Source organism: Mauremys mutica, chromosome 1 (assembly GCF_020497125.1).
Source record: "Mauremys mutica isolate MM-2020 ecotype Southern chromosome 1, ASM2049712v1, whole genome shotgun sequence".
In the NCBI taxonomy this organism is placed as follows: domain Eukaryota; kingdom Metazoa; phylum Chordata; order Testudines; family Geoemydidae; genus Mauremys; species Mauremys mutica.
This window is the reverse complement of record NC_059072.1, coordinates 331,163,887-331,191,794: the sequence shown is the minus strand read 5'-3', so window position 1 is coordinate 331,191,794 and position 27,908 is coordinate 331,163,887. Positions and strand designations below refer to the sequence as shown.

Below are 27,908 nucleotides of genomic sequence, written 5' to 3'. Positions count from 1 at the left end.
GGGAGCTTTCTCTTCAGAATACCACAGAAAAGACACCATCATCATCAGGTTTTGGAAGACAATATATTTTATTCCACTTACGTTTCTTTGCTTTTATTGTCATAAATGTGACAAGGCATTTTACTTGTGAATTATCTTTTTTTAATATAATGAAAAAGTTGTAGATTTTTAATCCATTGACTGAAATGCTCCTGAGCAAAGCAAAACTAAATTCTGAGGCTAAAGCATTCAGATTGACTCAGATTTGGCTTGTGGACATGGACACACAAGGAAATACATTAGTAGCCTTTTTGGCACCTATCTGCAATAAGATGTAGAGAGGTTTAAGTACTCTCCCCTCCAACAAAACAGCTAAAGTGACAAGTCCACATTTAAACTGTGCAAGCCAGTAGTTCACATTTAAAGAACAAGCCCGACTTGCAATTATGAGCACAAAAACATAACTTTAAAAACCTGCTTCTGTTTTATTCAATTTGAAAAATTATACTGATTTTTTAGAAGTCTAAATACATTCATTCCCAGGCTAAGTAGTTATACAGTAATTCATATGATTTTCAACCACACACAATCAAGTTATAAATCCCTGAAATATGGATTTATTACAGAAATACTGACAAAAACTTCAGAGATATAAAGACACTCAGATATATCATTTGTATCTCAACATTAAGTATTTAAACACCTGGGCATTGGCAGATGCATCACTCCGTTTCACACTATTACCACCTCCTAGGACCATCTTGTTTAAACAGAATTCACAACAGTTCCCAATTACTTACAAGGATAATTTTTTTCACACTACAAATATTTAATGTCTTAACCTGTATTCCAAGACTTTTGGAAAAGAGTTAATCTTTCTGAGCCTCACAGGGTCTGAACACTCTCCCGGTAATGATATCCTTGCTTAACTTCAAGAATTCATTTCATGTTTTGCTTCTTCCAACAGTTCAAGGCACCTAAATAGCAGTTTTTGTTCTTCCTTAGAACTTTTTCCTGGTGCATACTCATCCCACATACCTTATAACCCTTGCTCTGTAATGCATTCTGGGACTGCTGAAATAACTCTCAAAGGACTTGGCACTGCTTCTCTGCAGGAGATATAGGGTAATTTCCAAACAAAAGGCACGGTGTTGTGGATGAAGTTAGAAGTACCAGCAAATACAGAACGTGTGGCTTTCATTCTTGGGAGACAATGTTGTAGACAGCACACATCAGCTGGACTTAAGCAAAGGTCTTCTTTCTAAAAGGCCTGAAAAATGCTTAGAACAGCTGTAGTATGTGTGTGTGTGGAGACGAGACATTGTATAAGCATAGCAAGCTCAAAATGTTTCAATGTCTTTTGCAATGCTTCTTCACTTGGACAGAGCCATAAAAGAAGTGTAAATCTACAGTATAAAGTGACCCCCTATAAGACTGCTCATGGGACAGCCTTGGCTGTCATTGTCTCCTGCACCTTGAACAGTAGGTAAATCTAGAAAGAGTAGTAACATTTCTCTACTGTAGAACAAGAAGAACATGGAGACACTATTTCCCCCCCTTTTGTCTACTGTAAAGTAGTTACTGAAACCAGGAAAAAAGTTACCGTACATCAGGTATGAGTTTGCCTTGTCTTTCCTGAGCCTGGATAGAATGTGTGCAAAAGAGTTATCACTTCCCTGAGGCAAAGATCTTCAAGTCACAGCTAGCGTAGTCCCTGCCCCAAGGAGCACACTATGTTTTTTATTTTTTGCATTTACAGCATTTGGCACAATGGGGCCTTGATCACTGATTGGAGCTGTGTGGTTCTACTACAGTATAAGTAATAATATAATAAGGCAGGGGGTCACAAATGCTTCATTCCCTTACTCATCCCAGACTTCCACATTTTCTCATTAAACTTCTCCCCTTCTTCTTCACGAGTATGCCAAGACTTCAATGTGGCATCCATCTTCACTGATAGGAAAGTATAGTGATACCAGTCCCCCAGATTTAAATGCTGTGAGATGGTATCAGATGCCAAAATGAGGCAATGGAAAGCAGTTATAGGGATCAATCAGGAGTAACTGGGGGAAATGTAATGGCTTGCGATATACAGGAGAACAAATTCGATGATCTAATGGTCCCTTCTGGCCTTAAATATCAAAAAAACCTTCAGGGAGCAACGGTTAAGAGGATCACCTTTGTAAATGCATCTAGTCTAATGTATAAGAACCTAAATTAGCCTTGTAGCCAAGTCATCAGGTGTTCTCAGATTTCCCTTTTAAAATATAAATTGCGCTTTTCACTCAAAGCAATCCAGAGACTAAACTGTGGTAAGAATGTCCAGCTACCTTGTTGTACCAAACAGTATTAACGTTAGTACCGTTTGATATACAAGTGACTATTTTCTAGCTATACAGCATATGGAGCCATGCACATACGACTTTTTTAAAATGGCCATGCCTTTAAATGATACAGCCCTGACTGAGTAGTGGAGAAAAATGAATTTTTAAGGCCTTTGTCTCCACCTGGAGATGAATGTTGTGGCACAACCTATGTCTGATACTAGTATGCAAATAAAATACCACCCGGAGCCTAAGATCAACAGTCATTCCTTCTAACTTGTATCGCACAAGACAATCATACCATCAGCACACTCCAGTGCCAGTTAAGCACATTTAAAAAAACCCACACAACTCATAGCAAAAGGCATTTCTGAGAAAGTAAAACATGAAGTTTTGAATTTCAAAAATAGACACCACACTCACACTCAAGGGACATCCTTCACTTTTAGGCCTTTGTCACAAATCTGGATCTTTATTGTTCTGAAATAAATGCTATAAACATAAGACTCAAAAACAAACTCCAACTTTCAGTCTCAGAAGAGGTGTGGTTCAATGCCCATATCACATGGAACAAGAAAACTTCCTTTAAAAAAAAAAGGAAAAAAAAAATCACTGTAAAGTCTTTCATAAGCATGAAAACGCAACCCTTGGTTTTGTCTCATTAGTTTGTACAGAGGTGGGCATCAAAAAATTCTGCATTTTCTTCAAAGTTCTTGCTATGACACTTGACGAACTTTTTGCCACTCAACAAATTCATCAAGGAGAACAGGCCCTGGAAATAGCAATGTTCAAAGTTACAAGATGCAAAGCCTTTAAAAACTACTTCTTAGTCTCCTCTTGAACTATAAAGGATAAATCCTTTAGTCTAGGTAGTGTTCAGTGTCAATTATTATGATCAAATGTTTATGAAGAATTTAAGATAACTAAAATTATGCCACACCAGAAACTGATGAATGAGAGTTGTATTTGGGGGCTGGAGAAGGTGAAGTTTTGTTTGTTTGTTTTTTAAAATAAAGCATTTGACAGTTTGAGAAGATTTTATTAAATTAGTAAGATGATATTAAATTAACATCTTAATAGAGCTATGCTACAAACCAGGCTAAAGAATTCCCTTTTGCTAAAGATTTCAAAATTGCATGCTATTGTCTAGAATAAGGAGCAATATGAGATGCCTTATTCAATAAAAATGTAATATACTTGACTGTACTTTAGCTCTGGCTGGAAGAAAACCACAGATCATTCCCCAAGGATGGGAAACTATGTTGCTTCAGTTTAACTGGAGCCCAGCATTCATTGGCTCAAAAGACAGGTTGTGTCCAAACCCCAGGTGTCATGTAGCAGCTGAACACAATGGATCAGATCCTCAGCTCCTGAAAATTGGTACAGCTCTGTGTGCTTCAAGGGAGCTACACCAATTAACAACTGATGATGATCTGGCCTATTTGTAAGCCATCGGGCCAGTTTTTCTTTAGATTTATTCTAAATTATATTTTGTACTTTAAAGTAAAGTTTCCTTTCATGGAACTTAAATTTATTCCTCCATTCTGGGAACTGGGAATATTGAAACTACACTTGAATAAACAATGTTATGAACACTTACATGCACCATCTTCATCGTAGTTGCTAAGATCTGCATGCACAGTTCTGCTGAATTCTAACACATTGTACCACTGATCCTTGTTCATAACTCTATACTTTGATTGCTAAGAAAAATAAAAAATATTTAATCAGGGAATCTGATAAAAATATTTAATTTTTAGTATTTCTAGAGTCATCTTGAGTTATTTCCCAATGTACACAATTCCCTTACTGGATACTGACATCCATTATTTCATCAATTCACAAGATGCCCATCAAAATGGTATCTCAGGGCATATAACACCAGCTGAAAAAACAAACAGAAGATTAGGGGGGATATATTCTGCAACCCTCTGCAGAATCCAGAGAGTTTCTCTGAGGAAACTGGTTGTGAATAGTATCCAGAAGATAAAAATACCAGGAGAATCTAGTGGCTGTTATTGGGAATCTTTCACAAAAGGGTGTATTTTACATCTTGCCCTGAATCAAATTCAGCAAGGGATTCTCCTTTCCCTCCAGGCTATGAGCTAAAGTAGAGTCCCCAAAGATACTCACTTTGGGTCATGTAGTGGCTTAAGTGGTAGAGAGGCACATTTAATTCCAAGTTTACCTTTCGATATGAGAAGAAAGAAATTTCAGCTATTTATATTACAGCTCCCTTGGGCTTGGGAGGGTGCAGAGGACAGGAGAAATAAGTTCTCCTTTGAGATATACAGAAGCTATTACTGTTTCACAAATGTGTCAATCAAGGTGCAATGGAGGATCAATATAGCTATACCCTCACAGAGAGGTGCACAATCCTCAAAACTTCTTCTTACAGCAGCACACTGTAATGTCACCCTCCAAACAGCTGAGACAATTTATTTTTTAAAACAATAATAGAGTGCATACCTCCAAGTACTGATAAAATACTGAGAACAGTGGCCATGTTCTTCCAAGCAGAAGTGCTAACATAGATTTTGCAGTATCAATATCAAGACTTCGCTGGTCTTTATCCTAAAATTACAAAGAAAGGAGCACTTAGGAAAAATTGATAAAGGAACTTGTACTCAAATGTTCTAATGATCAGACAGACTTACCCTTGCAAAATCAAAGGCGTATCTGTAGATATTCTTAAAGGATGAAATGTCATTCAGTTGTGACCGCAAAAAATCAAACTTACTCTGTAACTTTTCTGTGCAGTCACACCTTAAACAAAACCAAATAAATAATGTTAAATAAATAATAATACTACTACTAATAAAAACCCTATATGCAAGGGTCAATTTTGCGCCTATCATAAACATGCTTGCAGAGGGTAATATAGACCTGTTTTTCAGAAGCATTCACAAGTCACTGACATTAGGGATGCTCAGGCCATGTAAACAAACTTCCATTTACCAAGTACACTGTTTAAATTCATTTCTTGTACTATTCAAAGTACGACCTTTTAAATTACTATGGACCAGATTCTCCTAGCTTACTTGTTTAGTATCACAGAATATCGGGGTTGGAAGGGATCTCAGGAGGTCATCTAGTCCAGGGTCCCCAACGTGGTGCCCGTGGGTGCCATGGCACCCGCAGGGGCATCTAAATGTGCCCGGGTCCTGACCGGCGGTGGAGCACCCGCTGAAATGCTGCCAAATTTCTGCGGCATTTCAGCGGCAACGCCTCTCGATGACGTCACTTGTCGCTGACGAGACGTCATCGAGAGGCGTTGCCGCCAAAATGCCGCAGAAATTCGGCGGGTGCTCCACCACCGCCACGGTCCTTTGTCTGGCACCTGCCAGACGAAAAGGTTGGGGACCACTGATCTAGCCCAACCCCCTGCAGAAAGCAGAAACAATCCCCCGACGGATTTTTGCCCCGATGCCTAAGTGGCCCCCTCAAGGATTGAACTCACAACCCTGGGTTTAGCAAGCCAGTGCTTGCTCTGCAAGTATTTCAAGCTTATGGAATAAGGTACCGTTCAGTGTCAGTAAGTGCAGCAAAATCTAGCTGTAAGTAAAGACCCTATGCTGCACACCTTGCATATACAAATTTTCATTAGTTATACATATGAGTTGCAGAATTGCTCAAGCACTATGCAAAATGTCCTAGAGCCTCTTTTATATGACTTAACTGAAAGCTGAGAGCAAATACCACAGCATGAACTGCTCAGTGCCCATTAAACTGGGACTGGCAGAAAAAAGTGGTTCACAAATTACAGAACAGAATTTACAAGTATAAAAATTATTGCTCAAGAAATTGGCTCTGTTAAAAATAGCTTTGGAAATATGTTTCTAACATGGCTCTTAAAAAAATAAAAAGTGTCTGGGCTAGAAGATTCACCAACACTGGCACAGAATGGGTAATTTTCACCTGTGAATCCCTCTGTAGAGATTCACTTCAAAGAAGAGCAGTTGGTTATATTAACTCTGCACGCCATTGGGGTTCTATTGCAAGGGTTATACATGAAAGAGAGGCTATTAGGAGTCTTGCAGTGCATGTTGCTGAGATGATGCGCCTCCTTCCCAACCAGCATCTCCTACTTTGGGTTGTGTTGGCTCACTCTACGTCTCCTAGGGGAAGAATACTGCTGACATTTTGCTCTGTCACAACTTCTACCTAGCAGACTTTTTGCTGCTGGTGGAGGGCACTAGCAACCACACAAAATGGCACAGACCCTGAGCCAAATCTGTAGAGTGCAGAGATCAGTGCTCAGTAAATAAAATAATTAGATTGTACATACAGATTACAAAAACTATTAGTTTTACACTTAACACATGTGTTAACCTCAACCCTGCCTTATTTGTTTTGTAAAATATGGTGAGCCCTTACATAAACAACAACAAGATCTAAATTAGTTCAGTTTTTATTTATCCTCCCAAGAAAGCCTGAACCATGTATTTGTCAATTTACACTCTGGACACTAGTTAAATTTAAAAAAAAAAAACAAGATGCATACATAGCAAGCCTGTCTCTTTCATTGTTGGAACCTTTGTCCTGACATTAACTGAAATAGAACAAATATGTCTGCAAAACATATAGGTATGCAATATGTAAGCCAATATAATGCCAAGAACGATTGGCACTTTGACTTCTATTTTGGGGGCTACGTAAGGCAAACTTCACATAGAAAATGCCATAATAATCATTGTCCATCGGGCAGAGTATCCTGCCTTTAGTGATACCTGATGCATCAGAGGAAAGTAGACACCTTACACGGAGATAAGAACCTGGATTTTTGGACAAAAGCAGTCTGTCACCAAGTTCTCATTGGTTACTTATCTACCAGATTTTTTAAAAAAGAACAACAAACAAAGCTTTATGCTAGTATGTCCAGTACTCTCACAAAACGAAATAACACCACCCATATCATAAAACTCCAAGGCTTAAATGGTACTGACATATATATGCTTTATTTGAACCATTTTTTTTTCCATCTGCAAGGGAGAGAGAAGGCCTCTCTGCAGCTCCCACCTCCAATTGTACCATGGTTGATTCAACTGAACAGAAGTGCACTGAGGATTGAATCCATGCTGCCTGTTTCTCCAGTCACGTAAAGAAGCAGTCCCTTCAACTTCTTCCAAATTATTAGTGGACAGCTTATAAAGTGCCGTAGACCACGGACATAGTACAGCTGCAGTGGGAGTAGCAGAGAAGCAGATCTTTGTTGCACTAGAGGTCCCACAATGTCAGATGATCGACTGAATGAAATAACTGGTGGAAGGTTTCGTTTACATTAAACTTACTACTTTCTGTTGGGCTAAAGAAGAAGGGAAGGAGAGGTGATGATGCGGAGGAATTAAGCAGGAAGGAAAGTTAAATGATGCTCATAAGAACATAAGAATGGCCATAATGGGTCAGACCTATTGTCCATCTAGCCCAGTACCCTGTCTTCAGACAATGGCTAGTGCCAGATGCTTCAGAGGGAATGAACAGAACAGAGCAATTTCAATTGATCCATCTTCTGTCATCTAATCCTAGCATCTGGCAGTTGGAGGTTAAGGGGCACACAGACCATGGGGTTGTCTTGCTGAACCATCTTGACTAATAGCTATTGATGTAGATATCCTCCATGAACTTAACTAATTTTGTTAAAAAAACAGTTATACTTTTGGGCTTCACAACATCCCCTGGCAATAAATTCCCCAAGCTGACTGTGCTTGTGTGAAGAAGTATTTTCTTATATTTGTTTTAAACCTGCTGCCTATTAATTTCATTTGGTGACCCCTGATTCTTGTGGTATGTGAAGAGGTAAATAACATTTTAATTCATTTTCTCCACACCATTCATGATGTTATAGAGGTCTATCATATCACCTCTTAGTCATGTCTTCTCTAGGCTGAAGAGTTCCCGTCTCTACTAATATGGAAGCTGTTCCATACCCCACTCATTTTTGTTTTCCTTCTCTGTACCTTTTCCACTTTTTATATTTTTTTGAGGTGGAATGACCACATCTGCACACAGTATTCAAGGTGTGGGTGTATCATGGGTTTATATAGTGGCATGATGATATTTTCTGTCTTATTGTCTATCCCTTTCCTAATGGCTCCTAACATGCTCTTAGCTTTTTTTGACTGCTGCTGCACACTGAGCAGATGTTTTTCAAGAACTATCCACAATGACTTTAAGATCTCTTTCTTGAGTGGTAACAGCTAATTTAGACCCCATCATGTTGTAAGTACAGTTGGGATTATGTTTTCCAATGTGCATTACTTTGCACTTAACATGGAATTTCTTCTGCCATTTTGTTGCCCAGTCTCCCAGTTTTGTGAAATTCCTTTGTAACTCTTTGGAGTCAACTTTGGATTTAATTATCTTGAGTAATTTTGTATCATCTGCAAACTTTGCCATCTCACTGTTTACCTGCTTTTCCAGATCATTTATGAATCTGTTGTACAGTTCAGGTCCCAGTACTGATCCTTGCAGGATGCCACTATTTACCATTTTCCATTGTGAAAACTGACCATTTATTCCTACCCTTTGTATCCTATCTTTTAAACAATTACTGATCCATGAGAGGGCCTTCCCTCTTATTCCATGACTGCTTAGTTTGCTTAAGAGCCTTCAGTGTAGGACCCTGTCAAAGACTTTCTGAAAGTCCAAGTACAGTACATCAACTGGATCAACATTTCCCACATGCTTGTTGACACCCTCAAAGAATTCTAATAGATTGGTAAGGCATGATTTCCCTTTATAAAAAACGTGTTAACTCTTCCTCAATGTATTTTGTTATCTGGGTCTGATTGTTCAGTTCTTTACTATAGTTTTAACCAATTTGCTTGGTACTGAAATTAGTCTTACTAGCCTGTAATTGCCTCTGGAGCCTTTTTTAAAAATCAGCTTTACATTAGCTATCTTCCAATCATCTGGTACAGAGACTGATTTAAGGGATAAGTTACATATCACAGTTAGTAGTTCTGACTACCACCTGGTCCTGGTGACTTCTTATTGTTTTATTTATAAAGGAAAAAAGGAGAACCAATGATTCAAAGGAAAAGAGTTGTCAATAAGTTTCCGTTAAAACAACATTTGAAGTATTAAAAAAGGGAAGGACTAAAATAATTATGGTTAAAAACAAAGAAAAAAGAGTTAAAAAGGGTGAAAGTTACATACGGAATTAAATTTAATTAAAATCCCAGATTTAAATTCGTCTTCTTCCATGTCAATTTCTAGGTAGAATATAAGATCTCTGAGGCAAGAAACCATCGTCTCGCACATCTACAAAGCCCACTTTGGGACAAAATATAAGTAATTGCATACAAAAAACCTAGTATGTTAAAATTATTATTTAGGTTGCATAGTAAATCACTCCAAAGTTAGGAAATGTTAGATGTATAGTTGCACAAGTAACCTTAATTTTGCCCTCTTGTGTGTCCATCCTGTGCACTGACTGAGGCAGAGGTCCTGTGAAAAAAATAGTATGTAATCATGTAATTAAAGACTGTATCAAAATACACATACACAAGGGATTGAATTAAGGTTGAAGAGGCAACTGTAAGTCTGGCATTTCCTAACTTTCCAGTGCTTGACTTTGTCAAAAGAATGTTATTTAGGTTGCAGTTTTTTGTATGCAATTTCTTAAAAGTTCTTTAAAACAATTTAAACAAAAAAGAGGGAGTTCCTGCCCCATGGGGCCCTTGGAGGTCGAGGGGGGAAATGAGCTGCTGGGTTCAGGTGGGTTTACAGAATGGACCCCAGTCTGACTCTCTCTCTTCCCCAGCACTCACTGGGAAGTGGAGAATCCTGCCCCATGTGACACACTTTCAGGGATCACAGAGGCTACTGGAGTCATGTGCCAGATCAGAGGGGTGAGCCCAGCTTTCTTTTCCCCAAACTACAGCTGCTCTGGCACTTTCCTAGCATCTCCATTACAGTGTGTGCTGTTGCAGTAGCAGCCCAGCCTTAGAATGTTCACATTTACTTATTATCTTGGCATGTTGTCAAAAGTTTCCTGAGCAACAGAGAGAAAGAAAGGAAATCCTGATTTCACTAGTATCTCGGCAAAAAGCTGGATGGAATTTCATGAGAGAAAGGAAAGATGTCTCTAGCTTCAGGGCTTTCCCACTGACAATATCAAAGACCTGTGAACAATGGAGATATGAGAGCTTCTCAAAGAATGGTCCCAATAATCTTTTACAATGGAAAGAATTAGGCAATGTAACCAAAGGTGTCATTTCCAGCCCCTTGCCTATAATGATAAAGATGACTGACAGCAATAGAGACTGGATATTGAAATCCTCTATCCACTGAGTTGGTGTAGGATGCAATAATGCAAATTTCCCCATTTTACACACCAATATACCTCAACACGATATATCTCCATATCCACTCACTAGTGTCTCTGCTGACTAGGATGACATTTCAAGATATGATTTTTGCTAAGTGAACATTAGTCTATTAGGGTCTGAAACAAGACCACCAAATCATTTCAGATAAATCATTACATTGATGATTTGATGGCATATGTCTAGTACTCCTAGTGACTGACTGGGACCAGGTTTGAATTGGAGATCTATGAGCAAAAGGTGCTATATTTTATCATCAGGTCTGCATACTATCTAGAAATTGAGAGAAGGGTAATTACTAGCTGCTTCCTTAAACACAAATTTGAACATGCTATCATGTATAAAAAACTCTTACTGTAACGAGGTCATCCCCTTTAACCATTCTTCCTTGGTAAAAAATCCCATGCTTTCAGCCTCTAATTTCCAGGCTAAAACTAACATAATAATCTAAGGGAAAAAAAAAAGGAAAATGTCAGTATACAAAGAACACAATACTTACAACTATAATTTACAAATGGATATCTAGATTTTTATCAAGAACATCTAAAACATTCAAATAATTAAATGATTGAGCTACAGACTTAAAGGATTCCAAAACGTGAAATGTAAGTAAGTTAGTTGAATTCTATGTGACAATCTTTCCCTAATCCTACATTTCAGAAAATAAAGTATATCTATTCTTTTTAAAATAAACTTAGTTGACACACTTAAAAAACAAAACAAAAAACAAACCTCCCCAATTGTAACCTTGAGAATACAGGATAAAGCCTCCATAATTAAGAAGCCACAATACTTTCCCCTTTCACTTACTGAAGTTTACATTTAGTCTTAAGCAAAAAAGGTTATCAATTTATTTACTTAAATTTCCATTAATGTTCAGCAGTAAAACCTACGTTTTCAGGTTCAACACCAATGTCTTCACAGAACTTTTCCATTCCCTCTGGCCCTACAACTTCATCAGGACCTTCAAAACCAAAAAGAAATCAGTCTTAGTTATATATAACATTCAAATTATAATCATTGCTAATTTTGGTTACATACATAAAAACAAGAGATATTAAATAGAAGATTACATTTAAGAACTGTCACAGAATTACAGCATTACTTGTATCAATAGCCTTTGTGGTAGAAAATGACCCTATCTGTTACACAGGGGAAGAGAAAAATAAAGAGTACCAGTTATCACTTACAAAGTAACCTCATAGGCTATTTGATAACTTAGTCATCTTCAACATGCTTTGACCTAGTCAACAAAGACCTACAACAGCTATTTTGTCAAGGAAAGCATTCACTGAGGCCAAGTAGCTATTGTTTTTATTATTATTTTTTAAGTACTGCTGACATTATGGTTTAAGCCTAAATTTTCAGGGGAGGAATCAAGTTATATGAAATTAATTATTTACCAATTAATAATTGTCCATAGCCTCAGTTTAGCTGATAATTTAGCATTTTGGATGCAATTTTATAATAAATAATAATAGTGTGATAACATTAAATGTATTACATAGCATCTAAGGATGAGCTTGCTGGGATTGTTACGCTTGGTTTTATGCTATATGCTGCCCCTTTGTATAATAAAGCCTCTGACAAGCAGCAAACTTGGCATCATATTAAAAAAAAAAACAAAACACATACAGACATATTCTGGGGTTTATCCATTACATTGTTGCTATGAACCTCTCCCTGGTACTTCAGATATTTCCGATGAGTGAGTTGAAACAATTACTCCAACCGGGCTATTAACAAAGCTGGATGGACACATGTTGTTAGAAGGTCTATTTACTTTACATACCATTTTTCTAGGTCCTGGATAATTACTTAGGTATCTACTAAAACAGCATGTTACCAAACTACAAAAGGGTGCATGTTATGTTTTTGGGACAACTATGGTAATTTTGCAAATTACTACTTTTGGGGGGTACACGGATAGTGTTGGAAGGGATGAGAGAGACCTATACTTTTCCAGGCATTATAGCCATCTTAATTTAGCAGGATCATGGCTATGATCCTGAATCAGAACTCGTTAAAAAATTTTGGTAATTCTGATGATTAATGGAATGAGAGCCATAGTCAATTCAAAATACTGAAAGTTACTTCCTTTTCAGGTAATGCGTGCTATTGGCAGACAGGAAAGCGAATCTGGTTTGCAGAGCACAACCACTGGTTTATACATCTAGTACAAGGTAGCACACTGCTGTCCAAGTACCTGGTCTTCTTGAGCATGGAATATATTTACTAGTTAAGCATTCAGTCTTCAAACTGTTACAAATATGAGGAACTTTCCTTTATAATTAACAGCCCCATTGACTTCAATGGAAGTACTTGAGTGTGTTTGCAGGATCAGACACTTGCACTTTGTAAAGGGCACTATGTATGAAATCCATTCAATGGGTTGCAACTTCATTGTGGTTAGAGTTTTTTCCTCTCTACCTAATGTATTTTTAAAAAAGATTATATGTTTAGATTAGAAGAGAAATCATTTACTTGTATCCTTAAAACATTTAGTCCACTGGTTAATATGCAATGATAAATAAATTATTTTTTTTTAAAATATAGAAGATAAATTCACATAGTTCAAGATCCTATAAAACTGCAAATTGTACATTAATTTAGATTTCATAAAAGCACTATGAATTTAATGACCAAAAGTCCTTGAGATTGAAATCCTCTACTTTTCCACTGGAAAGATGTGGCAGAGCCCAGGCTAATCCGCCTCAAATGTAGTTTGGAGCGGCCACCACTAGAGGTGAGAAGGTAGTTCGCTTCTCAGCTAAGACTATCAAAATAAGTGTCAATTGGTGTCAGTTGTGATATGGATACTCAATCCAATTCCTAGTGGACAAAACCAACTCATTTCACATTTGTTAGTGAACAGGAATGACTTAATCAAACTATTTAGGATGAATTTTAATCAGTAATCTAGAGAAGAAGTCAAGTATCAGGGGTAGTTGTGTTAGTCTGTATCCACAAAAACAACAAGGAGTCCAGTGGCACCTTAAAGACTACCAGATTTATTTGGAAATAAGCTTTTGTGGATCTGAAGAAGTGGTTTTTTACCCATGAAAGCTTATGCCCAAATAAATCTGTTAGTCTTTAAGATGCCACCAGACTCCTTGTTGTTTTTCTAGAGAAGAAGGGCTCTGTAAACATTAGCAATTTCCTAAGGCCCAATTTCTAACTGTTTAGTAGTAAATAAGCAGCAAAAAGTGGTTAACAAATTACACAAAACACACTGAGTTTTTGTTAAACTGAGTGATCAGCTGCACAGCAGGCTTAATGTATAAAAAAGGGAACTTTAACATTTAAAACAAATATTTTCTGTTTGTGGGGTTGGTTTGTTGTCATAAATTAAAGCAAAAAATAGGGTACAGTATTATGAACTAATGCAGTGTTATTGAGTGACCCTCCCCATTATGTTTTAAATAACACAATTTAGTCATGCAAAAGATAATCAGATGTTATTTCACTGTCTGGAGAATCTTTTCGCACCCTGTTTTACTGTGTTTTGTTTTCCCTGAATCAATAGGAAGGACACTTTGATGGCTTCTGGATAACCACTGTGTACAATGCAACACAGCTGTATTATTTTAAATAAGGCCACAGTAAGTAATAAGCCTTTGGAGTACGGATCAAGTAGAAGAGTAGGAGGAGGAGATGGGAAAGAGATGTGGATTCTAAAGAAGTTAGAGGCGTACTTTTTAGCTAGAAACAATTGTACAAGAAACACCAATTCATGTGTCTTATGGCCTATTTATTCAGAAAAACATTAATGTGAAAAAACAAGTGTTAATTTTCTTTAATTTATTATTAGCTTGTTAATTTCAAACAAACCCATATGATTTTAAACATGTCTGTAGTTACTTCCATACCTGCATATTCATAAAACCAAGCCAGGCACTTCTTGCTTGAAAAATGCTCCTCTCCACTTATCACTTTACCAGAGGCTTGCGATCTGCAATAGCTTATAAAAATACACATACAAAGATGCCTAAAATGTTACATCCACTGTTCCTCATTTTTTAGAAATGACTATTTTCTATTAAGTTCCAAATACTTCCTTACTAGTCAGAATTAAACCAAAAAATGTCTTCATGAACAATCAGCATATATGGAATTTGTTTTAGGGGCAGCAGTTTGATACAGTACTTCACATAAATTCTATTAATTAATAAGAGTTGTAGATAGTTCTCTCACACTGCCAAATTTATCACAAATATTCCTTGTCTGATATTTAAAAATACTACTAGTTTGCAAGAGCACAAAAGGATGTGGTCTGTCAAAATATCAATGCAACAGCAATAGTTCTTATGTTGTCAGCCAAATATTTAAACCTGGGTGCCTAGTTAGGCTTCTAAATCCATAACTAAACATCCTAATGTAAGTGGCCTGATTTTTCAGAAGTGTTGAGCACCCACAAATCCCACGTAAGGGGAACCACAGAGTTCAGCACCTTTGAGAGTCACACTATTTTTATTTACATATATAAATTTGAAAAATGTTGTTCTCTTTTTCTAATGTAAACATCTGTTTATATCATCACATATCCTTTAAATGGGCATGCACAGTGTGTCTGGATGCCAGAGAAAATAATAACAATAAACAATCCATGGTAAATCCATTAATTTTACACACACAATATGTAGACAGTAAAGATCAGGTTCTGCCCTTGCATATGTGCACTAAACCCCGATTACTTCATTGTGACATGCAAATGTGTATGAAGTAAAAACTGTACAGTCCATCATTCTACATAGATTACATTTTATAACCTACATTTCTTTCAATTAGAAGTGGTCACATCATCTTTTACAAACTATAACACCTTTAGAAAAAGTCTTCTTTCAAACTTAGAAGACATCCTTTTACATTATTAGTTTATGTAAAAATGAGGTAAAAACTGATGGTAAAAGAGGATTTGGAAGTATGTAATTCCTTCATGGCAACTTTAAAATGAGACGTGTCAAACAAGAAAAGAAGGTTCCAATGCTGTGAGGTGCTGGGCACATTTATCACCTAATAAAACACTGCAAAATTCTCTGGGAGTTCAGGACATTCAGCACTTTGTAAAATCAGGCCTTAAATGACAAGCTGCATTTAACGCTGTGCTGCAGAAAAGCATCTATCAATTTGAGATTAAAAATGTAAATAGTTAGGAAGAAACAAAGCTATACAGTGAGTTTTGGTTAATTTTTTCCAGTTTAATATCTTTTTTAAAACACTGGTCCTGATACAGAACATTAGAGCATTCCACTGCTAATCTTTTGCCATGGTGAAAACTGACTGCTCCATTCATATTGTTTTCTGACTTTTAGCAAATTGCTAATCCATGACAATCCTTTTCTTTTCACCCCATAGCTACTAAATTTCCTTAAGAGTCTCTTGTAAGAAACTTTTCAAAGGCTTCTTGAAAGTCCTGATAACTTCAGTCAGTTGGTTCTCTTCCACTTACTATTTTACTGACATGCTCAAATAATTCTAACAGATTAGAGAGACACAATTTCCCTTTACAGAAACTATACTGGTTAGTTCCTATTATATTTTGTTCAGATGAGTGTATTATAATGTTTAATTGTTGCTCTAATCTGTTTATCTGGTACTGAAGCACAAGTGGCCTTTGAAAAGGTACTTTAGATACTCAGCAGACCTCTGGTATATTCATTAATTTTAATGAGATGCTTCTCACTTGTTTCAGGTATTCTAGGCTTCCTTGTTTTGTTGTGAATCCTGCCGCCCTACTCCCATTCTGCTAGATACTGTAACCTAACCTGGAGATTATGGGTACTATGAAACCCAGCCTCCCAGATCTATAGAACAGCAAGTGTGATGCAGTGGGTTTGAACAAGGAGACAGATATTGGGAGCAACCCAAGCTCCATAGTAAATGGCACAGTTATGCAAAATGGAACAGGAAAGAGAGGCAGGGTTGAAAGCTAGTCCCCTCCTTGTTGAACAAGCAAAACATGGAGACCATGCCACAACATGCAAGATGTGTCTGTGACGCCATTATGTTATGTCAAACTGTCACTGTACTATGTGCTGCACTGAATGGCTGTGCCGCTCTGCTGCGATACAACACCCCATATCAGAGCAACAGGACGCAGGGCCGGTGCAACCATTTAGGCGACCTAGGCGGTCGCCTAGGGCACTAGGATTTGGGGGGTGCCATTTTCTTCGGCAGCAAGTGATCCGGCCGCCCTGGTCGCCACCAGCATTTAGGCGGAGGGAGCTGGGGCAGGGGAGTGCGGGGAGGGCCGCCTGCAGCAAGTAAGGGGGGGGGGGGGCGGCATGCAGGGGAACTCCCCGCCTCAGCTCACCCCTGCCCCGCCTCCTCTCCAAGCACGCCGTGGCTGCTTCACTTCTCCCGCCTCCCAGGCTTGCAGCGCCTAAGCTGATTGGTGCCACAAGCGTGGGAGGCGGGAGAAGTGAAGCTGCGATGGCGTGCTTGGGGTGCTCCTGCGTGGAGTAAGGGGGGTGTGCCTCAGGGCAGAGGGAAGGAGCTGCTGCGGGGGGGCTCAGGGAAGGGGCACAGGAGGGGGCACAAAAGGTGGAAGTTTCGCCTAGGACGCGAAACATCCTTGCCCTGACAGGACGGCATGTGTCAATATGCCATGACACCATGGGATGTCGCGGGCAACTGATGTCGCGACGTGAGGACACGTGTCGCCAAGCCACAGCCCGTTTCACATCCACTCTGAGCTGTGGCAGCAGGTCTCGGTGTCACCCGCCCTGGGGCACCAACACGTGCCCAGCGGCACCGACACCCCGCTGCCCAGCAACGCCGCCCCCACGCTGCATCCTAGCGACGCCGCAGCAGGGACCACGGGGGGCGGGGATACGGTACCTGCCCAGTTTACATTTCTTCAGGCCGGTCTCATCCGCTACCGCCGCCGCCGCGGATTTTCTCTTCTTCTTCACCGGCATCGTCCTGCCTCGGGGAGCGGGAGGGGCCGCCCCGCTGCAGGCAGCCGGGGCCCTCAGGCGCGTCCCCCCAGGGCACAGCCCCAGGCGCCTCGCGGGGCCGAGGAGAGGAGCCCCGCGTTCCCCTCCCCTCACAAGCCGCCCGGGCCTCGCCGCTGGCGGCTGCTTCTGCCCCGGCAGGGAAAGTGCGTGTCCCGGGGCGGGCGGGTAAGGAGGGACCCGGCGGCGCGACCCGGACACGGACGGCAGGACGGGAGCAGGAAGTGACAGAATCGCGGGGAGGGGCGGGACTAACAGCGGGGGGCGGGTCCAGTGCTGGTGCCTGACACACCCACCCCCGCGCGCGCACACGCCTCTTAGCGCCCCACGCGGGGCGGGGCGGGGCGGAGCGTCGCGAGCTGCCCTGCGGGCGCTATGTCCGCACGCCCGGCGCCGCACCGCTGACCCGCCCGGGGCTGCCTCAGAGCTGCTCCCCGCACGCCGGGCCCGTGAGAAAGTCCCTTTCTCTGGCCAGTCCCCGGCCCGTGATGAGTCTTTTTGCCTGGTTCACCCTCCCGGCCAGCAGCGGTAGCCAGTTCCATGCATGGACCCCTCCCCTTACAACACACGCATCAAGCCCTCCAACGGCAGGTCCCTGCCCTCAACCCTGAACGGCTTCCCTGTCCCAGGCAGCTTCCCTTCCAGGAGCTACCCGTCTGCCCTGACACCCAGCAGCGATCTCCTGGAGTGCTCATCGCCCGGGGCAGCTCATCCGGCTCAGCCCGCTTCCCTGGCTGGACAACTTTCCCACACCCTGCTGGGCTGGATGTGTGAGGCACCAGACTAGTCACAGCCCCCGCTTTACCCTGCATCTTTCACCAGCAGCCTGCTGACGCCTTGATGATGGATAGCACTGTCAGTGGAGCAGTCCCCTGGTGGTGGTGCGGACGAGGAGGGAGGTGGCCGTGCAAGAGGGGTGGGCATAAAGGCGATACATGATGTTGAAGGGGCACAGTAGACTGTAACAGTAAACAGTGGAGTTACATTGTGAGTGGGGGGTCAAGAAATAAAGTTGTTCAGTTTCACACCAACACTCATGTATGTCACAGCCTTATAATATAGGGTCAGAAGTAAACTAAACTTTTCACAAAACCAGAGCAAAGGAAGTTCCTGAATCCTTCAGCCTGGATGGGAGAGTTGGACAAAGACAAGATAAAACGTTTCCAAACTTTTCTGGAAGCCTATAGAGTTACTGAGAAACTGGAAAGGGTGAAATCCTTAACATTGCTGTATGACAGCCCTACAGCAGGGCCAGCTCCAGGGTTTTTGCCGCCTCAAGCAGCAAAAAAAAAAAAAGCCGTGATTGCGATCTGCGGCAGCTCTACCACCGCCGCTTCAGTCTTCGGCAGCAATTCAGTGGCTGGTCCTTCGCTCCGAGAGGAAGTGAGGGACCCGCTGCTGAAAAGCCGGATGTGCTGCCCCTCACCGTTGGCTGCCCCAAGCACCTCCTTGCTGGGCTGGTGCCTACAGCCGGCCCTGCCTACAGGCGCTGGGGGTCTACTAGTACAGTAGTTTTCAACCATTTTTTAAATTTGCAAACCTCTAAAAAATTTTGAATGGAGGTGTGGACCCCTTTTGAGATCTTAGCCATAGTCTACAGATCCTCAGGGGTCTGCGGAACACAGGTTGAAAACCACTTTTCTGTGGTAATGACATCTTTTTGTGGACCCCTTAGACCCATTCCCTGGACCTCCAGGAGTCCACAGACCACAGGTTGAAAACCACTGTGCTAGCAGTAAAATTAGGGGAATGGGAAACCACTATACCAGTGGTTCTAAAACCAGTCAGCACACAGCTGCAGCCCATGTGACATTCTCAGGGCCATACAGATAGTATATCTATTGTGTTGTCCACATAACATATAGAGAACCGCATATGCAGCCCACAATGGTAAATAGGTTAAGAACCACTGCGCTAGACAAAGTCATGCAAAAATTTCAAGAATACTGTGATACATCCAAGAACATCACATAGGAAAGTAACATTTTCTTTACAAGAAACTAGTTTCTGGGTCAGATTGTACAGTATTATTCATGTGTTTATGTTTTAATATGCATGCTTTGATTTATGTCTATGTGGTATCTTGTATTATTTACCTGGGAAATGGTAATGTCAAAAATTTGTTAAAATCTCCATCTTAAATGGTTTCTAGTAGTTGTTTGGCAGCCATGTTGGTTACTCTTCTCTTTGGAAATTTGGCGCCCTTTTGTTTGAGTTTGGCGGTCTTTTGTGGAAAGGCAGGAAAGGCACTGGTCAGGTAGTCACTAATCTGCCTAGAGACTAGAGCAGTGGTCCCCAACGCGGTGCTCGTGGGTGCCATGGCGCCCGCCGGGGCATTTATGTGTGCCCGCCTAGTGCCCAGCAGGGGAGAGAAGCTGGGGTCCCAAGCCTGCTGCGGACAGAGTACTCCAGGGCTGCAGGCTGCGGGCACCAGCTTTCTCTGTCCCTGGCAGGCGCGGGGTTGTGGCTTCTCTCCGGCTTCTCCGGGGCTGCAGGCTGCAGGTGCCGGTGTTCTCAGACCCCGGCAGGCATCGGGCCCTGCTCTCCGGCTTCGAAGCCGGAGAGAAGATGTGGCCCTGCCCCTGCCGGGGACAGAGAACTCCGGGGCTGCGGGCACCGGTGTTCTCAGTCCCTGGCAGGTGCGGGGCCGTGGCTTAAGCCGGAAAGAAGCTGTGGCCCCACGCCTGCCGGGGACAGAGAACTCTGGGGCTGCAGGCTTCATTCTATGTTAAAGTAAGAATAATAAATATATTTGGACCAGCAGTTCAACAATGTTTTACTTTTTTTAAATAAATAAGATGAAAACTGTTTATGGTATTTATTTTGTAAAAACTCCTTAATTTTTCTTACAGGTAGATAAAAAAGAGGAAATTCACATGGTAAGGTGAAAGAGTAATTGCCGAATAATTTAATCTAATACCTTTTACATGTAAAATTACATTTTTTATCTTAGCGATTCATATATTATGTAATATTAAATATGCTGTTTTTTAATTATTATTTAATGTACAAATACAAAATAAGCCTTGAAAAATTGACGGTGCCCGCCACACTCTTCTGAAAACATGAATGTTCTACTGGCCACAAAAAGGTTGGGGACCACTGGACTAGAGGATAAGCCCCACACACAGGCTCTAAGGTGCTGTCCTCCCTAGCGGCAGCCCGCAATCGCATAGTCAGATCAAGAACCACCATAAGATCTCTGAGAGAAACCACCACAGTTACTTACCTGAGAAGTAATTCCGATGCTGATCCTGATCCTAATCCTGGTTCAGCAGTTATCAAAGGTCTGAGTCCCCCCTGTGCCACCTGTCATCCCCAAGCGCAGTGGTAGGTCCGGATCCAACATCTCGAGGCCGAGGCAGATGATCAGACGAACTTTGTTCTGTAAAGTATAAATACCTTTGTCTGTCATTTGTAGAGGGTGAGGGTTCTGGGCTTCATATCTGTGCAAGCCACTGAGATATTTTGTCCATATAGTTACCTTATGTTAAATAAAGCACTTTTTTAGTTTACCTTTTCTTGTTCCTTGTCCTTATTTGCACTGAGATCAGTTAGGTGATAGATCCTAATTCAGGGACAGCTGTACCTGTGACTTCTTAGCAGGAGTCAATAATATCCTTAATTTCTTCACCCACATTGATACACTTTAGCAAGATAATGGTTACAGGTTTACATAACAAAGCTAAGTCATGTGAATATGAACATTTAACATGTACAGTTCATTAGAGTCTGAATTATTTGTGGTGTAACTGATAACCAAGTCAAAGCAAGGTTATTGAGATAAATATTGGAAAGAAAACTGCATATTACAGAAATTGTAAAAACTGTGCTTTCCAGATGAAAGTGTTAGCAAAAAGTGAATAAACAGGAGAGTACCTAATTAAAAATGCATATTAATTGGCAGTGAAAACATCAGAAGCAGCAGCAAACAGGCTTCAGAGGGTGAAAGCATGGTAACAGTTGAACAGGCCACTGCAGAAGGCACTGTTTGAACAAGATGAAATGGCCATGTGATCAGAAAGTTATCAAGATTCAGAGACTATAATTCTGAAAAAATCATTTGTGATTTGTATTGTTATAACAGTATTATAAATATTTATTTGTATGACACCTGCACTGAGAGTGTGTGGCACAATCTGTCAGCATTGTGCCACAGACTCTCAAAGAAACTGCGGAAGCACTTGATCAACATCCTAGACTGCACTGAGAGGCTTCAGTCAAATTCAGAACCCCGTTGTGCTGTAAAAATACAGTAAGCAGTCCCTTCTCCAGGAATTTAAGTCTAGATTAAAGACAAGATGCAACAGTTGACTGTAGTAGATAGTAGATGGGGATAGGAATATGAGACCACCATTAATAATAATGCATAATTACACAAATTAGATATCTGAATAATTTGTAGATGTCAAGCCAGACATTTTTAAATCAACAAAGAAATAAATGTCTCTCTACTTGTCATTTACCTAGCCTACCCATTATTATTAAATCTTCATCACATTTTTCAGAGGTAAAAGTTTTTTTTGTTGGAAAATGGAGTTTTGTGAAAAAAAATATATATTTTTTGCAAAAATAAATACATTTCTGTTTTTTGTTGAAAACACATTTTTGTTTTCTGATTTTTTTTTACAACCTCCATCCTCCCACCCCCTCTTTTTTTTTCTTGTGGAATATTTTAAACAAAAAAATAAAAATGTTTTCATCAGCATTTTTTGCAGGAAAAAATATTTCCTAACCAGCTTTATTTTTTTTAAATATTTTGTGTGTGTTATTTTTCCTTTGAGTAGTAACCATAACATTAACAAAAGTGGGAAGAAGTAAAAGTAATGTCATTTGGTGTTAGAGAGACAAGATGGGTGAGGTAATATCTTTAATTGACCCAACTTCTGTTGGTGAGAGAGACAAGTTTTCAAGCCACACAGACCTCTTCTTCACATTTGGGAAAGGTACTCCAAGCATCACAGATAAATGCAAGGTGGAATAGATTGTTTAGCATAAGTAGTTAGCACATATTCTAAGGGACCATTCAAGGCAGAGTGGCCCATTAACACCTCTGCAGTCATCAGACAAAAAGAGGTTAGAGGGTTACAAAAACAAGGAGTCCAGTGGCACCTTAAAGACTAAGGCCTTGGCTACACTTGCGAGTTACAGCACAACAAAGCAGCCCCGGGTGCCCTAGCTCACTCCCCGTCCACACTGGCAAGGCACGTAGAATGCTCTGACTCTGCAGCTACAGTGCTGCTGGTACTCCACCTCAGTGAGTGGAATAACATTTGCTGCGCCCCCGTTGGAGTGCCACGGTGCCAATGTGAACGAGGTGTTGCATTACTGCACTGTGATCAGCCTCTGGTAATGTCCCATAATCCCCTTAAATCAAGTGGCCACTCTTGTTATTGTTGTGAAATCGGCTGCAGGAATTTGGAAATGCCCATTCAAAGTTCCGTTTTGGAGAAGCTGGCTGCTTATTTACTGTTTGCTTTGAGTGAGTGAGAAAGAGGCAGGGGAGAGGAGAGGAGGGGTTTGAACTTACAAGAAAGCAAGCTGACACATGCTCAGCACCCCAAAAACCCACTCTCTTTCCCCGCCACATACACAGAACACACTCCCTGTCACACTCCACCCCACCCTTCTCATTTGAAAAGCACATTACAGTCACTTGCATGCTGGGATAGCTGCCCACAATACACTGCTCCCAGTGCTGCTGCAAGTGCCTCAAATGGGAGGCAGTGACCATGAGATGGTCGAGTTCAGGATCCTGATACAAGGAAGAAAGGAGAGCAGTAGAACAGAGACCCTGGACTTCAGAAAAGCAGACTTCGACTCCCTCAGGGAACTGATGGGCAAGGTCCCCTGGGAGAATAACATGACGGGGAAAGGAGTCGAGGAAAGCTGGCTGGATTTTAAAGAATCCTTATTGAGGTTGCAGGAACAAACCATCCCGATGTGTAGGAAGAAAAGTAAATATGGCAGGCAACCAGCTTGGCTTGACAGTGAAATCCTTGCTCGTCTTAAACACAAAAAAACAGCTTACAAGAAGTGGAAGATTGGACAAATAACCAGGGAGGAGTATAAAAGTATTGCTCAGGCATGCAGGAGTGAAATTAGGAAGGCCAAATCACACTTAGAGTTGCAGCTAGCCGGAGATGTTAGGAGTAACAAGAAGGGTTTCTTCAGGTATGTTAGCAACAAGAAGAAAGTCAAGGAAAGTGTGGGCCCCTTGCTGAATGAGGGAGGGAACCTAGTGACAGAGGATGTGGAGAAAGCTAGTGTACTCAATGCTTTTTTTGCCTCTGTCTTCACAGACAAGGTCAGCTCCCAGACAGCTGCACTCTGCAGCACGGTATGGGGAGGAGGTGACCAGCTTTCTGTGGAGAAAGAAGTAGTTCGGGACTATTTAGAAAAGCTGGACGAGCACAAGTCCATGGGGCCGGATGCACTGCATCCGAGGGTGCTAAAGGAGTTGGCCGATGAGATTGCAGAGCCATTGGCCATTATCTTTGACAAATCATGGCGATCGGGGGAGGTCCCGGATGACTGGAAAAAAGCTAATGTAGTGCCCATCTTTAAAAAAGGGAAGAAGGAAGATCCAGGGAACTACAGGCCAGTCAGTCTCACCTCAGTCCCTGGAAAAATCATGGAACAGGTCCTCAAGGAATCAATCCTGAACCACTTAAAGGAGTGGAAAGTGATCAGGAACAGTCAGCATGGATTCACCAAGGGCAAGTCATGCCTGACTAACCTAATTGCCTTCTATGATGAGATAACCGGCTCTGTGGATGAGGGGAAAGCAGTGGATGTGCTATTTCTGGACTTTAGCAAAGCTTTTGATACAGTCTCCCACAGTATTCTTGCCAGCAAGTTAAAGAAGTATGGGCTGGATGAATGGACGGTAAGGTGGATAGAAAACTGGCTAGATGGTCAGGCTCAATGGGTAGTGATCAATGGTTCCATGTCTAGTTGGCAGCCAGTATCAAGTGGAGTGCCCCAAGGGTCGGTGCTGTGGCCGGTTTTGTTCAATATCTTCATTAACGATCTGGAGGATGGTGTGGACTGCACCCTTAGCAAGTTTGCAGATGACACTAAACTGGGAGGAGTGGTTGATACGCTGGAGGGTAGGGATAGGATACAGAGGGATCTAGACAAATTAGAGGATTGGGCCAAAAGAAATCTGATGAGGTTCAACAAGGACAAGTGCAGAGTCCTGCATTTAGGACGGAAGAATCCCATGCACTGCTATAGACTAGGGACCGAATGGCTGGGCAGCAGTTCTTCAGAAAGGGACCTAGGGGTTACGGTGGACGAAAAGCTGAATATGAGTCAACAGTGTGCCCTTGTTGCCAAGAAGGCTAATGGCATTTTGGTTTGTATAAGTAGGGGCATTTCCAGCAGATCGAGGGACGTGATCATTCCCCTCTATTCAGCACTGGTGAGGCCTCATCTGGAGTACTGTGTCCAGTTTTGGGCCCCACACTACAAGAAGGATGTGGATAAATTGGAGAGAGTCCAGCGGAGGGCAACAAAAATGATTAGGGGGCTGGAGCACATGACTTATGAGGAGAGGCTGAGGGAACTGGGATTGTTTAGCCTGCAGAAGAGAAGAATGAGGGGGGATTTGATAGCTGCTTTCAACTACCTGAAAGGGGGTTCCAAAGAGGATGGATCTAGACTGTTCTCAGTGGTAGAAGATGACAGAACAAGGAGTAATGGTCTCAAGTTGCAGAGGGGGAGGTTTAGGTTGGGCATTAGGAAAAACTTTTTCACTAGTAGGGTGGTGAAGCACTGGAATGGGTTACCTAGGGAGGTGGTGGAATCTCCTTCCTTAGAGGTTTTTAAGGTCAGGCTTGACAAAGCCCTGGGTGGGATGATTTAGTTGGGTTTGGTCCTGCTTTGAGCAGGGGGTTGGACTAGATGACCTCCTGAGGTCCCTTCCAACCCTGAGATTCTATGATTCTATGGCCTTGGCTACACTTGCAAATTTGCAGCGCTGCAGCAGGATGTGAAAACACACCCTCTCCAGCGCTGCAAATTGCGGTGCTGCAAAGCGCCAGTGTGGTCAAAGCCCCAGCGCTGGGAGCGCGGCTCCCAGCGCTGTCCGTTATTCCCCACAGGGAGGTGGAGTACGGACAGGGCTGGGAGAGCTCTCTCCCAGCGCTGGCACTTTGACTACACTTAGCGCTTCAAAGCGCTGCCGCGGCAGAGCTTTGAAGTGCAATTGTAGCCAAAGCCTATGATTCTATTTGGCCATGCCAGTGCACTTGAAGCTGTCAGTGTGGACAGACTGCAGTGCTTTCCCTACTGTGCTCTACATCTTCAAGTGTAACCATGCCCTCAGGGTATGTCTACATTGGAATCTTCAAAGCCCTGCTGTGGGAACACTCCTGCAGCAGTGCTTTAAAGAGTGAGTGTGGTTACCAGGGGCGGCTCTACAAATTCGGCCGCCCCAAGCAGTCATGCGCGGGAGGCGCCCCGGAGCCGCGGGAGCAGCGGACCTCCCGCGGGCATGACTGCGGAGGGTCCGCTGTTCGCGCGGCTCGGCTGGACCTCCCGCAGCTGCGGGCGGTTCGCTGGTCCGGCGGCTCCGGTTGAGCTGCCGCAGGCATGCCTGCGGGAGGTCCAGCCGAGCCGCGGGACCAGCAAACCGTCCGCAGTCATGCCTGCGGGAGGTCCACTGGAGCCGCCGGCCGAGCGTCCCCTCCGCAGTCATGCCTGCGGCAGGTCCGCTGCTCCCGGGGCTCCGGTAGACCTCCCGCAGGCATGACTGCGGTAGGTCCGCCGGCCCAGCCTGCCGCCCCCCCGGGAAAGGGCCGCCCCAGGCGGGTGCTTGCCCCGCTGGGCTCTGGAGCCGGCCCTGGTGGTTACGTGCAAGCACTGGGAGAACGTTCTCCCAGCGTTCCTGGTAATCCACCCAAAGGGAGCCTCTGAGCACTTGGAGCCTGTCTACAGTAGTGCTTTAAAGCGCTCAAACTTGCTGCGCTCGGGGGGGTGATTTTTCACGTGCCTGAGCCAGCAAGTTAGAGCACTATAAAATGTAAGTGGAGACAAGCCACTTATAACAGATTTATTTGGGCATAAGCTTTCTGGAGTAAAAAACCCACTTCTTCAGGGTTACAGATTGCTGTAATAAGCAGTGTGGCTATGTCTAAGGCTTTGTCTACACTGGCACTTCCTCAGGAAAACTTTTGTTGTTCAAGGGTGTTAAAAACATGTCCCCCCTTCCCTCCGCGCCCCCCTCCCCCATGACAAAAGTTATACTGAGGAAAAGTGCCAGTGTGAACAGCACTTGAAGTTTCCCGTGTAGTCTTTAAGGTGCCACCAGACTGCTCCTTTTTTTTTGTAACCCACTAACCATTTTTGTCTCATGACTGCAGAGGTGTTAATGGGCCACTCTACCTTGACTGGTCCCTTAGCATATGCGCTAATTACTTATGCTAAACAATCGGTTCCACCTTGCATTTAACTGTGACAGTCAGGGTATCTTTCCCAGACCTGAAGAAATGTTCTGTATCGCTCCAAAGTTTGTCTCTCTCACCCACAGAACTTGGTCTAATAAAAGATAGTAAGTACCTCAGCTTCCTAATATCCTGGGAGTGACGTGACTTGGTGGTGTTGTAAAACCAGGTCAGGTAGGGTTACAGGGGCTAGGTAATCACGCCTGCACGTAGCACTTTTGTAACAGAGGCGCGGGGGCGGTAAGGCTTGGGGTAGGAGGGGGGACAGGGAAGTGCGAAGGGTGGCGGAACCAGGGGGTTCCTCAGGATCCCCACCCTTGCCCCTCCCGTGAGGAGAGGGGGCGGGGATTGCATCGATGCTAGCGGGGAGCGGCTAGCGAGTACCCGTCTTCGCTCCGATCCTCCCCTTTCCCCCAATGTCCGCGGCGGGCGCGGCGCGTTCCCGACATTCCAGCCGAGCGCGCGAGCGTTCCGCGGTACCGCGGCCGCCATCTTCGGTCGCCATAGTGACGGGTCCTGGCAACCCGGGGACGCCAGACGGAGTTAGGCCTTTCGCTGAGCCTGTGGATGAGCCCCCCTCAGTTACCTGCCACCCCCGGGTGAGCTCTCCTGTCCCGTAACTCCCCCGCCCCGCGGGGGACACCCCGCCGTCATGTCGCTGGCTGGGGAGGGAGACAAGAGGAAACGCTTCATAGCGCTCACCGCAGCAAATTATTTCGGCCTGGCAGCGTCGGCCGATACCACCGACCCGTCCAGTGCGCTCGTTGCCAGCCCCCAACTGGCCAGCTTCCTGGACGACGGCAACGAGTTCCTCCTCACTGTGCAGCACTCGGGCACCCAGCTCACCGTGTCCAACAAGGTACGTCCTGG

At 42.9% G+C, this 27,908-nt stretch overlaps 2 protein-coding genes across 4 annotated transcripts in view; one reads left to right on the top strand and one right to left on the bottom strand.

The window, feature by feature from the left end:
* Positions 1–49: 49 nt before the first annotated feature.
* On the bottom strand, positions 50–27,908 carry DCUN1D5 (defective in cullin neddylation 1 domain containing 5). Of its 3 annotated transcripts, XM_045019025.1 has the most exons (9): positions 27,741–27,908; positions 20,819–20,974; positions 14,503–14,594; positions 11,527–11,597; positions 10,989–11,080; positions 4,961–5,069; positions 4,773–4,877; positions 3,904–4,006; positions 50–3,075 (listed from the first exon to the last, which is right to left on the bottom strand). In XM_045019025.1, the coding sequence occupies exons 4-9, from the start codon at positions 11,566–11,568 to the stop codon at positions 3,020–3,022; spliced, it is 507 nt and encodes a 168-aa protein (XP_044874960.1). In that variant the 5' UTR covers positions 11,569–11,597; positions 14,503–14,594; positions 20,819–20,974; positions 27,741–27,908; the 3' UTR covers positions 50–3,019. The 3 variants fall into 3 exon arrangements, with proteins under 3 accessions (XP_044874960.1, XP_044874952.1, XP_044874967.1); XM_045019017.1 differs by lacking the exons at positions 20,819–20,974; positions 27,741–27,908 and adding an exon at positions 17,474–17,806; XM_045019032.1 differs by lacking the exons at positions 14,503–14,594; positions 20,819–20,974; positions 27,741–27,908 and adding an exon at positions 17,474–17,805.
* Positions 27,526–27,908, top strand: part of DYNC2H1 (dynein cytoplasmic 2 heavy chain 1) — a 368,188-nt gene continuing 367,805 nt past the window's right edge. Inside the window, exon 1 of the mRNA XM_045019043.1 lies at positions 27,526–27,897. Within this exon, the coding sequence (XP_044874978.1) occupies positions 27,691–27,897 (207 nt within the window). The 5' untranslated portion in view covers positions 27,526–27,690. The remainder of the gene's footprint in view (positions 27,898–27,908) is intronic.

Excerpts from the sequence above, each read along its gene's own strand:
- DCUN1D5 (XM_045019017.1), bottom strand. The coding sequence starts at position 17,553 with ATGCCGGTGAAGAAGAAGAGAAAATCCGCGGCGGCGGCGGTAGCGGAT. Across the intron at positions 5,070-10,988 it reads AAGGGGATGACCTCGTTACA|GTGTGACTGCACAGAAAAGT; the intron begins GTAAGAGTTTTT and ends GTTTTGTTTAAG. Across the intron at positions 4,007-4,772 it reads TATTTTATCAGTACTTGGAG|CAATCAAAGTATAGAGTTAT; the intron begins GTATGCACTCTA and ends TATTTTTCTTAG.